This window comes from Pipistrellus kuhlii, unplaced genomic scaffold, assembly GCF_014108245.1.
Source record: "Pipistrellus kuhlii isolate mPipKuh1 unplaced genomic scaffold, mPipKuh1.p scaffold_m20_p_11, whole genome shotgun sequence".
In the NCBI taxonomy this organism is placed as follows: Eukaryota; Metazoa; Chordata; class Mammalia; order Chiroptera; family Vespertilionidae; genus Pipistrellus; species Pipistrellus kuhlii.
The window spans coordinates 51,583,728-51,598,136 of record NW_023425416.1 but is presented as its reverse complement, the minus strand read 5'-3'; the positions used below and the strand labels follow the sequence as shown (position 1 = coordinate 51,598,136).

The 14,409-nt window shown below is 42.5% G+C and overlaps 1 protein-coding gene across 4 annotated transcripts in view; it reads left to right on the top strand.

Annotated features, from left to right (window-relative positions):
* Positions 1-14,409, top strand: part of RBM6 (RNA binding motif protein 6) — a 61,399-nt gene that overhangs the window by 5,808 nt on the left and 41,182 nt on the right. For all 4 annotated transcript variants that reach the window (XM_045579572.1, XM_036432201.2, XM_036432199.2 and 1 more), the window contains exons 2-5: positions 1,479-1,587; positions 4,582-5,860; positions 7,523-7,612; positions 8,680-8,749. In XM_045579572.1, coding sequence (XP_045435528.1) covers positions 1,544-1,587; positions 4,582-5,860; positions 7,523-7,612; positions 8,680-8,749 — 1,483 coding nt within the window. In that variant the 5' untranslated portion in view covers positions 1,479-1,543. The remainder of the gene's footprint in view (positions 1-1,478; positions 1,588-4,581; positions 5,861-7,522; positions 7,613-8,679; positions 8,750-14,409) is intronic.

Genomic DNA, 14,409 nt, shown 5'->3' with positions numbered 1-14,409 from the left:
AATCAATAAAATATATATATATTTTAAAATCCTATATAATAAAAGTGTAATATGCAAATTGACTGAATGGCAGAACCCCAAATGGAATGACAGGTTGCTATGACACGCACTGACCACCAGGGCACAGAGGCTCAACACAGGAGCTGTCCCCAGCTGGCAGTCCCCAGACCAGCCAAGGCGGGTGCCAGTGGAGGGCTCCCGGGTTGCCCCACCAGTCACCCCACAGATTGGCCCTGATCGCCAGCCAAGCCTAGGGACCCTACCTGTGCATGCATTTCATGCCCTGGGCCTCTAGTGTGAATCTGTAGTTTGCTTTGCAGCTTTTATTAGCAATGCCTGCTGCTTCCCCCCTCCCTCCCACCCTCACGGAGTTCTGTGTTAGGTAAAATAGAAACAAGCACCTTGCATCAGTCCTTCAGATATCCCTCAGATAGGTGAGAACAGATGTACACAATCATTTGCAAATCGGGTTTCCTTTCCTTTTGATGGAGGAAGCTGGGAACTGGGCTGCCACTTCTTCAGGGCTAAAACCACTGCCATGTGAGAGGGGGTGGGGCAGGGATGAGGAAAGACACAACTTTCCTGTTATTTTGAAGATGGCCTTTTTTTGAATGAGCATCTGCTTCCTTGTTATAAACCTTTGGTTGTTTTCTCATGCTCCATCGAAGTTGACTCAGACAATTACTGCTTTTGGGGGGGAACTCCTTCGTCTGTCATTTTACTGAGCTGCAGGTTATAGTTTCACCCTCTTGATTGTGTACCTTGATGCACTAAAGTGTTTAAAATTGATGAAGTGTCCTTCATTTGTTTTGTCTTTTGTACCTTTGATGCCAAATCCAAGGTCATGAAAGTGCCTCTTTTTTAGTAGCTGCAGCAAAGTTCTGCTGATGACTTCTCTGCCCATCTTCAAAGTGTCACTGTGGTGAGGGCGGCCATGGCGTAGGACTGGTGTTCATGCTAATTAAGATGCTGTTTCTAGCCGGGACCGGTTTGGCTCAGTGGATAGAGCGTCAGCCTGCAGACTGAAAGGTCCCGGGTTCGATTCCGGGCAAGGGCATGTATCTTGGTTGCAGGCACATCCCCAGTAGGGGGTGTGCAAGAGGCAATTGATCGATGATTCTCTCTCATCGATGTTTCTAACTCTCTCCCTCTCTCTTCCTCTCTGTGAAAAATCAATATTTAAAATATTTTTAAAAAATATTAAAAAAAAAGATGCTGTTTCTAGAATGGCTGCTAGAAAAATAGTCAATATTTATAAACGTGAAGCATTGTCAGTACACCGAGAAGTTTGTAGTGGCCTGGAATATGCATTTCTAATTTTAAAAATATATTTTCGTTATAAGTTAATAAGTGAATGTTTAAAAGTGACTTCCAGAATTATCCCTGCTGATGTGGGCCCTCATCAGGTGAGCAGGAGAAACTGTTCAGCCTTTGCTTCGTATTCTAATGTGCTCCTGCTTTGGGGCTTGTTTGTACAGGTGCTGCTCTAACCAGCGTTCGGTAGCAAAAGAGGATCTGCTCATTGGGCCCTCTGGACTCAGAGATGTGGGGGGACTCTCGATCTGCTAACAGAACACGGCCTTTTCGGTAAGTCTTAAAATAATGAGTATTGACATGGTTAATATTATAATGATACAGTATTACATTATTTTGGGCTATCATAAATGGGGGTATTTTTGTGTGTGTAGAAATAGCTCTGGCTTTTAAAAAATAAAGACATTAAAAATTTTTAGTCATTTCTGAAATGATTCTGAGATTGAATATCCAGCATGTCGTGTTTTGTGTTTCATAATTTCATTTACATTTATGGATGATTATTTTACAACTAAGGCTGTTTCTTACAGAATTAACCCATTTTGATGATTTAGGTAAGCCATCAGAAATGTTAGGTAACTTTAGCTCTATTGCCTAACTTTCTAAAATTTTCAGAACATTTTTTTTCTTTGACCAATTTATCATTTATATTTCCTCACCTTAATTTTAGTTTAACTATAAGTCATTACATGCTTTTTAAAAATATATATCTTTAAGTTGATTTCAGAGAGGAAGGGAGAGAGAGAGAGAGAAACATCAGTGATGAAACAATCATTGATCGGCTGCCTCCTGCACATCCCACACTGGGCCCACAACCAGAGCATATGCCCTGACCAGGAATCGAACCATGACCTCCTGGTTCACTGAGCCATGCATGCTGGGCTATTACATGCTTTTTTAAAGATCTTTGACTAGAAGGGAGACATAATTTATATAGTGTATCTTTTGGGTTGACTATTTTGATTTTTTTATTTGAATCGAGCCCGCAACCTGGGCACAACTCTCTTTATTTATTTTATATTCCCCCCCCTTTTTGAATTATTTAAATTATTTTTACTGACGGGGGAGGGGCGGGAGAGGGGAAGAGAATGGGATCGAACCCAGGTCCCCGGGCCCCGCAGGCGCACACCCTCCCTGCTCCGCCAAGGCGCTGGGGGCTATTTTGATTTTTTTAAAAGGTACTTGCAGGAAAATGATTTTATATTTCATTTTAACAACTTCTTAATTTTCTTTCTTGGATTAAAAATTATTTTCTTTTAAAAAAATATATTTTATTGATTTTTTAGGGAGAGGAAGAGAGAGTTAGAAACATCGTTGAGAGAGAATCATCGATCAGCTGCCTCTTTTACACCCCCTGCAACCATGGTACATGCCCTTGACCAGAATCGAACCAGGGACCTTTCAGTCCACAGAAAGATGCTCTATCCAGTGAACCAAACCGGTTTTGGCTAAAAATTGTTTTCATAATCACTGCTACTTTATATTAATGGAACTGTTTCTTGAATAGTCTACGTATAATACAGTTCTAACAACCCTGATGCAGTAGGTTACTCTAGAACTATTTGATCGTCTCAACTTAAGCGGGCAAGATAATCCTTAGGGCAGTATTCAAAGACAGTGTTGGGTGTGTTCTCGTCAGAAAACATGTGGTTTTAGATATTTTAGCACTTGCCCTTAAATCTTCCTGCAAGCTAACCATTGGGGTTTGAGTGGTTTTAAACATAGGAGACATTCAAGTTAGTGGTACTGTCCTAGCTTTAGTGTAAAGTTGTATTACTTGTGAAGAACATTTAAATTTGCTTCTCTTATGATGAACCACACAGACATAACGAATGTTAATGGGAGCTCACGGAAGCTATCATGTTCTGAAAATTTATTAATAAGCATAACTCTAACGTTTAGTTGCTGCTGTTAACTTCCTATTAAAGAGGGTTTGGCATTGTAACCGTTTCTCTTGAACTAAGTGACTTGTGAGTCTGTCTAGTGCAGCGGTGTGGTCTGAGTTCAGAAGGGGTGGATAGTGGAACCGATATACTCTGGGAGGAGAGGGCTACTCAGTTGGACTCGATCTCTTAGTATTTTTGTTTTACTGCTAAATAGCAGATAACCCTTCAGATCATTTTTAACCTTTCGGATCATTTATGTTTTCCCTTTTCACATCCTCCTGTTCTCAAAGTGAAAATTCTGGGTACCTAATTGTTTACTTAAGCTCACTAAACTTTCATCAAAGCTAAAACAATGTAAAACGACCTGGGGAAAAATAAAATTAAAGTAAGGTGACCTGGAGGTTAGGCAAAGGCAGAACTGGGTAGCATAAAAGATTGGGCTAGTTCTCATTTATCGCTTGAGTTCTGTAAACTGAGAATATGACTTTAATACTATACTATTTTAAAATATACTCATTACCAGGAAAAATTATCATAAAGCATTAGAATCTGGAATATCAGCTTCATTCGGGACCTGTGAATAATACTTGAAGGCCTAATGCTGACTAGGTCCCTTTCAGCATTCAGCTCCTAGATGCTGTGGCTTGGCTTAGTCACCTATCCATGCGTGGTGGCATGGTTCATCCTGCCTCTGTGATACCCTGGGTAGTGATAAAGCAGGCCCCGTGCGAGTGCTGCTAGGCGGAGCCACTCTAGGCCTGGGAGTTAGATGCAGCCAGGGCTGGCGCTCAGTTGGAACACACCAGGGTGCTCTGCTGATCACTCACAGCCAGTGTTCCTTCCCTTGGGCCCTGCCTCCATGCTGACTGGGTGGTGTCCGTGCCGTAGCTGTAACCAAACATTTTGGAATGTCCCTCCTGTATACCGCCATGAGGAAGACACCTCCTGACAATTACTGTAAGACATTTACAGTGCATTGATTTTTCTGATGTGTAGGAATCATCATGTTGATCTCGGAATTCTAAGTGCCCTGGCTATAGGAAATGGAAATTTCTGTAGCGTGTCACCATTGCTAGCTTATCTGGTGTTGCGGATTTTCCCTGTTGCAGGACTGGGTGAAAGCTTTTCCTGCAGCAGTCATGTTGAAAACCTTGTGTTGACTTTCCTCGTGTTCTGAAATGGGAGCGTAAAAGTTTACTCCACCACTTCGTCCTAAAATAGCAAACCCTTGCTGTTTCTGCAGATCTAGGACCTTGTTACAGAACTCTGCCAAAAAAATATATATTTACAGAAGAATGTGCTGTGATTAGAGAAGAATATGCTGGTGTGTAGATTTGACACTCTCTGGACAATATGAGTAACGCTGTCTTTGTTTCTACAGTGGGAGCCAAGAAGAAAGGTTTGCTCCCGGGTGGAACAGGGATTATCCTCCTCCTCCCCTTAAGAGTCATGCTCAAGAGAGACACTCTGGCAACTTTCCTGGCAGAGATTCACTTCCCTTTGATTTCCAGGGGCATTCGGGGCCTCCCTTTGCAAATGTAGAGGAGCACCCTTTCAGCTATGGCGCTAGAGACGGACTGCTTGGTGACTATCCAGGAGGGGAGGGGTCTGGACACGATTTCAGGGGGGGAGATTTTTCATCTGACTTCCAGAGCAGAGACTCTGCACAGCTGGACTTCAGAGGCAGGGACATCCATTCTGGGGATTTCCGGGATAGAGAAGGACCCTCCCTGGACTACAGGGGCGGCAGTGGGGCTCCTGTGGATTACAGGAGCCGGGAGCCATCTCACATGAACTACAGAGACAGGGAGGCTCACACTGTTGACTTCAGAGGTAGGGATGCTCCTCCGTCTGACTTCAGGGGGGGCCGGGGCGCTTATGACTTAGATTTCCGAGGCCGGGAAGGATCTCACACCGATTTTAGGGGAAGGGATTTATCAGATTTGGATTTCAGGACCAGAGATCAGTCTCGTTCTGATTTTAGGAATAGAGACGTGTCTGATTTGGACTTCAGGGACAAAGACGGAACACAGGGGGACTTCAGAGGCCGAGGTTCGGGTACTAGTGATCTAGACTTTAGGGACAGGGATGCACCACATTCAGATTTCAGAGGCAGACACCGGTCCAGGACAGATCAGGACTTTAGGGGCAGGGATGTGGGGGCGTGTATGGAATTTAAGGGTAGGGAGATGCCCTCTGTGGATCCAAATATATTGGATTACATTCAACCCTCTACACAAGACAGAGAACATTCTGGTATGAATGTGAACAAGAGAGAAGAATCCACACCTGACCACACAGCAGAAAGGTCTGCTTTTGGCACTCAGAAGGGAGAATTGGAGCATTCAGAAACGAGAGAAGGAGAAACACAAGGGGTAGCCTTTGAACAGGAGTCTTCGTCAGACTTCCAGAACAGCCAGAGTCCACTGCAAGACCAAGACAAGGCACAGCCTTCCGGCGGCGACAAACAGAGTTCTGGTTCTGGTTTATTCAAAGAAGAAGGTGGCCTGGACTTTCTTGGCCGGCAGGACACAGATTACAGAAGCATGGAGTACCGCGACGTGGACCACAGGCTGCCAGGAGGCCAGCTGTTTGGCTACGGCCAGAGCAAGTCTTTTCCAGAGGGCAAACCTTCTCGAGATGGCCCGCAGGAGCTTCAGGTATGTGAGTGGAGCGATGGCTCTTTTGCTTTTTCATAAGGCTTTTCTGCGGGGTGAAGTGACGTTAGGACCCTGAGTCCTCCCTCTCCTGTATAACCATTGAAAAGCAAACGTGCATCAGGAGTGGAATGTGCATCTCTGCCCTCAGCTCACTCATAGCTTTGATGTGTGTTTGTTCAACATTTTCCTTATGGTGCTGATTTAAATGCCTTGGGATAATTTATTTTGAAAATATCTGTTTTTGTGAGTTGATTCTCTCAACTTTTGCAGAATCAGGCCTTGTGGCTGTTTTGGGATCATTTACTTATTTAAATTTATTTAGAAAGTACCCAGGAATCTTTCTGAGACACGAGGAGGTGATATTAATGTTGCAAGTATCTTCTTGCAGCTAAATTAATTGATTAAATGTTGAATTTCACCCAGCTGGTGTGGCTAGGTTGAGTACTGACCTATGAACCAAGAGGTTGCCAGTTCAATTCCTGGTCAGGGCACATGCCCAGATTGCGGGCTCAATCCCTGGTGGAGGATATGTAGGAGTCAGCTGGTCAATATTTCTCTCTCTCTCTCTCTCTCTCTCTCTCTCTCTCTCTCTCTCAAAATCAATTAAAAGAATTTTTTTTAAATGTTGAATTTCTATATATATAAACTGACATACATATAATTTAAGCAAGGAGAGTTATGTTTGCAGTTGGACAGTGAAAATATTATCTTTTCATTTTTATTATTATTTTTATATGTTTTGTTAATTTTTTTACAGAGAGGAAGGGAGAGGGATAGAGAGTTAGAAACATCCATGAGAGAGAAACATTGATCAGCTGCCTCCTATACACCCCCTACTGGGGATGGGCCTTCAACCAAGGTACGTGCCCTTGACCGGAATCGAACCTGGGACCCTTGAGTCTGCAGGCCGAGTTTGCTCTATCCACTGAGCAAAGCCGATTAGGGCATTATCTTTTTAAATAGATTTTACCCATGTCTACTCAGGTTTCTGTTATTTTATTTTAGACAGTAATCCCAAGACATGCTAGCCCAATGGTAGCTTTTGAGACTCTTGGAGATGAGTGACCATGTAATTTATTGTTCAAATTAGGACACTTTCAAGAGTGAAAGAAGATATGGTTGACAGTTATTCCAGGACAGTAGACATAACAAAGTGTGGTCCCTTGGTATTAGGAGACTTTTTCTCAAAAGTTAAATTCTTGATAAAAACGTTGAAATAAAGAGAGATCAGTTGGAGCTGTGACTTTTGTGAATATGGAAAATGCAGATTTCTCTGAACTGAGTAGTATGTTCAGATGACACTTTTTTACTTTGTTCTGGTATTTGTTTATAGATCTGGCTTAAATTGTTTTTCTGTGTTCTCATTCAACAAAAGAAAATTATAGTCTTGAGAATGTTTTGTGTTTTTTCTGATTACAAAGTCCCGTTCAATGTTGTTTCTCTTAACATTCTGCTTTACGCTTTCAAGGTTCCTTGGTGTTAGGACAGGTGTATTCTAATGATCTGAGATCAGATTTTGGCACACAGAAAAAATTACCTTCTTTACAGCTTCATGTGATGCAGTGATTTGATTTTTGGTTCTGAGTACCAGAATTTTATGTTCGGTTTTATTTTGTACTAACATATATTCATTTCTGAATTACTTTTTATTCTGGGTTCAAGGATCAAGATTATAGGACTGGCCCAAGTGAGGAGAAAGCAAGCAAGCTTATTCGATTAAATGGGGTGCCTGAAAATGCCACAAAAGAAGAGGTAAGTGTCTTTTTCTTTTAATTGTTTCTTTTTGTCAGTTAAAACATGTTTTTTAAACTGTATTTTGAAAAATTACAGATTCACAGGAAGGTGCAAAAAAATATACAGGGAATCCTTGGGTATTCTTCACCCAGCTCCTGGCAGTGTTCGCATCTTGTATTAGTAGTACATACTAACCCAGGACATTGGCTCTGGTGCCATCTCAGAGCTCCTTCAGATTTCACCAGCTCTGCACATACTCAGTGAGGGGAGAGTTGTAAAAAATATTAAGGCAAACGATCACAGTCCACAGGCCTGATAAGAGCCAACTGTGCTTAGTGTTCATTCTGTGCCAGGCGTTGTGTGATGCTCACAGCATTTGTTCATTTAAACATACTATGAGTTGGTACTCTTTTTTATTTTTTTATTTTATTTTATTTTATTTTATTGATTTTTTTACAGAGAGGAAGAGAGAGAGATAGAGTTAGAAACATCGATGAGAGAGAATCACCGATCAGCTGCCTCCTCACACCCCTCACTGGGGATGTGCCCGCAACCAAGGTACATGCCCTTGTCCGGAATCGAACCTGGGACCCCTCACTTCAGATAGTAAGCAATTCTGTATGCTAGGCACTGAGTGAAACAGCAGTGAATATTATAAAGTTACTGCCTCTGAGGTTAATAAAAAAGTAAGCAAAAGGTACCGTAGATAACTTCAGGCAGTGATAAGTGCTCTGAAGAAAATTAAAGTAATTTAGAGAGTCATGGGGAAGGACTGTTTTAGATCGGGTAGTTAGAAGGCCATCTCTGAGGAAATGTGTGTGTGTGTGTATGCACACACACACACACACACACTGAGTGGCCAGTTTATTGTGCGTTCAGAGATCATAATAATCTGGCCACTCAATGTATATTGGGGGATTTTTGAGTAATTATGTTAGACTCATTCAATGGTTTTTGAATGCCAAAGTGCATTTATAAAGTAATCATAGTTTTCAATTATGTTGAGTAAAAACCAGGATGGAAAATATAATCTTCAGTATTTGATTACAATTTGTATCCTCATTGTAAATCCCATGTTCTTGCAGATTCTTAACGCCTTTCGGACGCCTGATGACAGGCCTGTGAAGGACTTGCAGCTGAAGGGGTATAACACAGGTGAGTTTCCGGTGGTGCATGTGGCCTGGGTCAGGAAGGGCTGTCAGATCGCTGCAGTGTGTGCAACTCAAAATGTTTCCGAACCACAGTTAGGGTTTCTGGGAGCCTCCTGTTGGCGCCTTCGAATAGCAGCCAGCTTTAGTCTCCTGTGACTCCTGGTGGGTGCTTTGTCCGCCCGGTGAGGATGCTGCCCCAGTTCTGGGCGCCTGGGAGACGGAAAGGGAGTGCTGCAGTATTCCTCCCCGAATCCATCCCACAGCAGCTCATTAAGCTGCTGTTTGTTCTTCATGACGAGGGTGTTTACTGCGGAGCCGAGTAGGATTTAATAAACTTACTATATGTAAATATAGTAAATAGACTTACTATACGTTTCATTGCTTCAGCACGGAATTACAACTTTCCAGAGAAATTGTACACATTAGTGGTTTCTGGATTTTTCAGTCTCGCTTTGAGAAGAGTCCTGCAGTCACTAGTTTGTTGAAATCCATAAATATATCCAGAAGAACTTTGTCTTTGACCTCTGTTCTGTGATCTAAACTACAGATTAAACTCTTCAGAATATCCTCCTAATATTGGAGAGTACCCAGTTTCCTCAGTTCCTTCAAATCCTTTTTTATTTTTATTTTATTGTTTGAAGTATTATAAATAGTAGTACATATGTCTCCTTTTTCCCCTCCGTTAACCTCCCCCGGCCTCTCCTACCCAAATCTCCCTCCCACACCCCCCACCGCACATGCTTATTAGTACGTAATTGTCAAAGGGAAGTGCCAAACACTTAAAGTATTGACCAATATTTTTAGGACTACATAATATGAAATGGCTTAAAAATAAGGTAATATTTAAGTGATCTAACTTGCAGAATTTTACATTGAAGAAAGTAGAGCATTAATCTTTTCACAGAATTTAGATTTCAGTAATCAAGTAAGAGCATGCCATAGTTTTGAGGATATAGTTTACTTTTAAACAGTTTACCATGGAATAAAAGTTTTGCTTTAATAAGATAGCTGCTGCTTCAGATTGGTTCTGCAGAGGGAAACTATCCACAAAAATTTTTTTTTCTGCTTGAAATAGTCTGGTGCTGAAGTAAATTTACATTAAGTCCAGAAATACCTTTTCTGTAATTTGAGAACAAATTCAGAAGCATATTTCTCAGAAAGCTAATCATTTCTTTGTTTTAAAAGCAACTCTGAATTTGTGGAAACATGACTAGGAGTTCTTCTGTTCTTGCATACGTCACCTATGACTTTTGTTTGTTTTGCACATGCCTTACACACACTTTCTTGGCTTACTGTTATCTTTGGGAATTAAAGTGGAGTTTATAGGCTGCAGTTGCTTTTTAACTGCAGTGGGGCAATAACCTCGGCTTTGATCTTGGTTTATGAATTGCTTTCATTAGGTATGGGCATATTTAGGAAAGTAGAGATATCTTCTTAAAAAATATTTTTTTTATTTAAAGTTTTTCATATGTCTCCTTTTCCCCCCAGTGACTCCCCTTCCCACCCCCAAGGGCAAGCCCCCACTGTCCCAGTGTCTGTGTCCATTGGTTATGCTAATGTGCATGCAGACAAATCCTTTAGTTGATATCTAACGCGGCCCCCCCCCCCCCCTTTCTGGATCTATTTTTGTTCATCAGTTTATGTTGATCATTGTATCCATATATGAGTGAGATCATGTGATACCTTTCTCCGACTGGCTTATTTCGCTTAGCATAATGCTCACCACTTCCATCCATGCTATTGCAGGAAAGTAGAGATATCTTGGTGTTTAACAGCAATTTAAACTCTTCATTTCTTTAGTAATTACTGATTTTCTCTTTATATTGTCAGATTTGTTAGCAGAGTAAGACGTACTACTGTATAGTGGCACAAAGGAAGTTGTTAAACGTGCTGGCTGTGGGAACTATTAGACTCATACGAGCTGACCAAAGGCGTTGACGCGCATGGAAATCGCTCAGGACACGGGTTTAGAAAGCCACACCTTTCAGGAGCTGCAGTCCTTTCTGGGCATTTTGTGATATGAAGTGATAATGTAGTAGGTACTCTGTTTCCCCGGAAATAAGACAGTGTCTTATATTAATTTTTTCTCCCAAAGTTGCGCTAGGTCTTATTTTCGGAGGATGTCTTATTTTCGGGGAAAGTAGAGATATCTTTTTTTAAAATTATTTTTTTTTAAAATAATAGATATTATTTTAAAAAATAGTAGATATTCTTTCTTTTTCTTTTTTTAATGAAAGGATTAGATTACATTCCATATTGTCCGCATTACATCTCTGTGTGGCAAGTGGAGGGGACTTTGGAAAGCAGCAGGTAGAGCATGTTACACCAGCCCTCCCTTCTCCGCTGGCCTGCTCCTCCCTCGGAAGACATTCCCAGCTCTGGCCCGCAGGAGCTGGCCTCGCCTGCCTCGGCTGCACTGCTCTCCGCCTTCCGCCCTGGCCAGGCCGGCTCCCCAGCCGGGGCAGCACAGGCTTCTTCCCGCCAGGCCTCGCACTGCCTTCCCCTGGCCCTCGCTTGACTTCTGGGTTTAATTTCACTTCGCAGAGGCCTTGCCTCACCGTCCCAACCTGAACCCCCATCATTTTTCATTTTATCCTGGTTTGTTGTCAGAGGGCCCAGCCCCGATACTTCTCTCCGAGGTTTTGTGTGTCTTCCTTCTCCCCCTGGAGCATTGGCTCCGGAACGGCAGGAGCCCGTGTGCCTGGTCCGTCCTGCCCACCACTGAGGGGTGCCCAGTGCGTGTGGAAGGCATGCGCTTAGGACCATCAGGTGTTAGAGAACTTAACATTTACTTCTAAAGAGCTTGTGTGTCAGCAGAAAAGGTGATTTCATAAAGGCAGTCACTTTCCTCAGGCTGCGCGGCATTGCTGCTGCTCATGAGGGGTGTGAGGTGGGGGTCACCCTTCAGCTGACGTAATGGGGAGCCAGTCTACAGCACACTCGTCACTGACTCCAGGAGCACCCGGGGAGGTTTTGTCTCATTCAGAGCTGTGTGAGCACAGGCCCACACTCTGATCCGAAATCTGCGGGTTCCAATGAGTGCCCAAGTTTTTCTGACTATGGAAAGGCTCTGTGGTATATAGATCATATATGAGTTACATTCCCTAGTGGGATGTATAATAGGCATACTATTTCTGCAGCAAAATGTATGACTACGCTCATGAAGAGGACTTAAAAGAGCCTGTAAAGAGACTCAGTACAGTGGAGGTCTGGGTTTGTCTCCAGATGACCTGACTGAAAGTATACCAAAAACTTGATATTTAAGGAATTTTTAGATCTGGAGTTGCATATAAGGGATTGTGAACCTATATATGCTGCGTATATTTGAGTTTTTCTTTTGTCATTTTCAAATATATTATAACCCCTTTTGTTGTAATTACCTTGAGTTACATGCTTATATTCCTGGGGAAAGTATCAGGAGTTGAAATGCCTTTTGGTGACGGGACATACTCTTGCATATGCATGCAATGCCACACCCCCCAACAGCAAATGCAGACACTCCTCACGCACCTCACAGCAGCACGCTGAGGGGAGGACACGCCCCAGAGGCTGTTCACGCGGACATGAAGGGACGCGGAGCACAGAAGCTGCGTGTAATGTGCGTGTCCGCTCTTCGGGACCCCACGGCCCGGAGGCTGGGGCGGGGCTAGCACTTCAGAGCTGGGCTGAGGTGAAGGGACTAGGTAATGTCACTAAGAACACAGCGAAAGGCTCACCGGTTTGGCTCAGTGGTAGAGCATCGGTCTGCGGACTGAAAGGTCCCGGGTTCGATTCCAGTCAAGGGCATGTACCTTGGTTGCGGGCACATCCCCGGTAGGGGGTATGCAAGAGGCAGCTGGTCAATGTTACTCTCTCATCGACGTTTCTAGCTCTCTATCTCTCTCCCTTTCTCTCTGTAAAAAATCAATAAAATATATTAAAAAAAAAAAAAAAAAGAAGAACACAGCAAAAGAGTCAGCCCTGGCTGGTGTGGCTCCGTTGGTTGGAGCGTCATCCTGTGCACTGAAGGGTTGCAGGTTTGATCCCTGCTCAGGGCACATTCCAAGGTTACGGGTTCCATCCCCAGTCAGGATGCATATGGGAGACAACTAATTGATGTTTCTCTGTCTCTCCCTCTCTAAAACTCAATTTTTAAAAAAATGAATCAAATGTTCCCGAATGATGGTGACAGGGTAGAAAAATCATTGCATAGTATAAGCTTCATTAGGTTTCTCCCAGTAACCTACCAACTGGATTTGTGCCGCAAACTAAATGATTCCCTACCTTTGCTTGCCTCCAAATCAAGAAGATATTAGTCATGCTGTCTTCTATCACACTCCATGCTATAAAAATTCCTGGCAGCAATGTAGATTATGTATGAATTGGTGGTTAAATAATAGTTGTCTAAATATTGAGATGCGTATGTGCAAACTGCAAATAAAACATTGGATGAGTAGAACCTATGAAGAAAATTTCCCCCAAATGGTACTGTCACACTCAAGTTTAGTTTTGAAAACTGTGCAGTAATGTTATGTTGAAGGAGTAGTTTTTTATTATGTTGTTCATATCATTATAGGTAATTTAAAATTCTATATTTGTTAGAAAATGAAAAAATTTAATTTTAGCTTTTGGACTAATATCAAACCCTAGGAAGTGCTCACTTGCTTATCATACAGTGAATATGCTTGACAAATGTACAAGCATATCTGATGAAATGGACCTTTATTTGGGAAACTTTAATGGAAAATTGTCCTGTATTTTATTTATTTATTTTTAAAAATATATTTTAGTGATGTTTTACAGAGAGAAAGGGAGAAGGGTAGAGAGTTAGAAACATCAGTGAGAGAGAATCAGCTGCCTCCTGCACACCTCCTACTGGGAGGGATTTTTTTTGCTTCTGACACCAACCAATTCTGGCAACAAGTGGTCATCCTGTAATTCAGTTCAGTTCTGGCACCTTCAGAGTCAGCATCAGACCCCTTGTCTGCGGCTTAGTCCTGTAAGGCTGCCCTTGTTTTAGGTGCCGTCGCACACATCAGTACCGAGATACCTACACTTTTTCTCTTCTTAAAATATATTTTTTTATTGATTTTTTTTTTTACAGACAGGAAGGGAGAGGGATAGAGTTAGAAACATCAATGAGAGAGAAACATCGATCAGCTGCCTCTTACTCCCCACTGGGGATGTGCCTGCAACCAAGGTACATGTTCTTGACCGGAATCTAACCTGGGACCCTTCAGTCCACAGGCTGAAAGCTCTATCCACTGAGCTAAACCAGTTAGGGTGAGATACCCACACTTTTGCTGGAGGGCCTCACATCCCCCCTTCAGCTTTGAGAATTTGTTAGAATGGCTCACAAGATTCAGGAAAACTAACAGTTTATTATAAACGACCAAGTGAAGAGGTAGGTAGGTTCATAAGTCTGCCAGTATCCTGGAATGTGGATTTGTAAACCAGCCTGGACGCTTTCCACATGCCATCATTTATGGATGTTCCATTATGTAAGTATTATTGATTAACTCATTGGCCATTAATTATTGACTCGGTCTATAGCCCTTTTCCTCCCTGGAGTTGGGGGGGAGGTTGAAAGTTCCAGGCTTCTAATCAGGACTTGGTCTCTCTGATGACCAGTCTCTATCCTGGAACTCTCCATCCGGAGTCGCCTCATTAGAATAAAAGACAGTC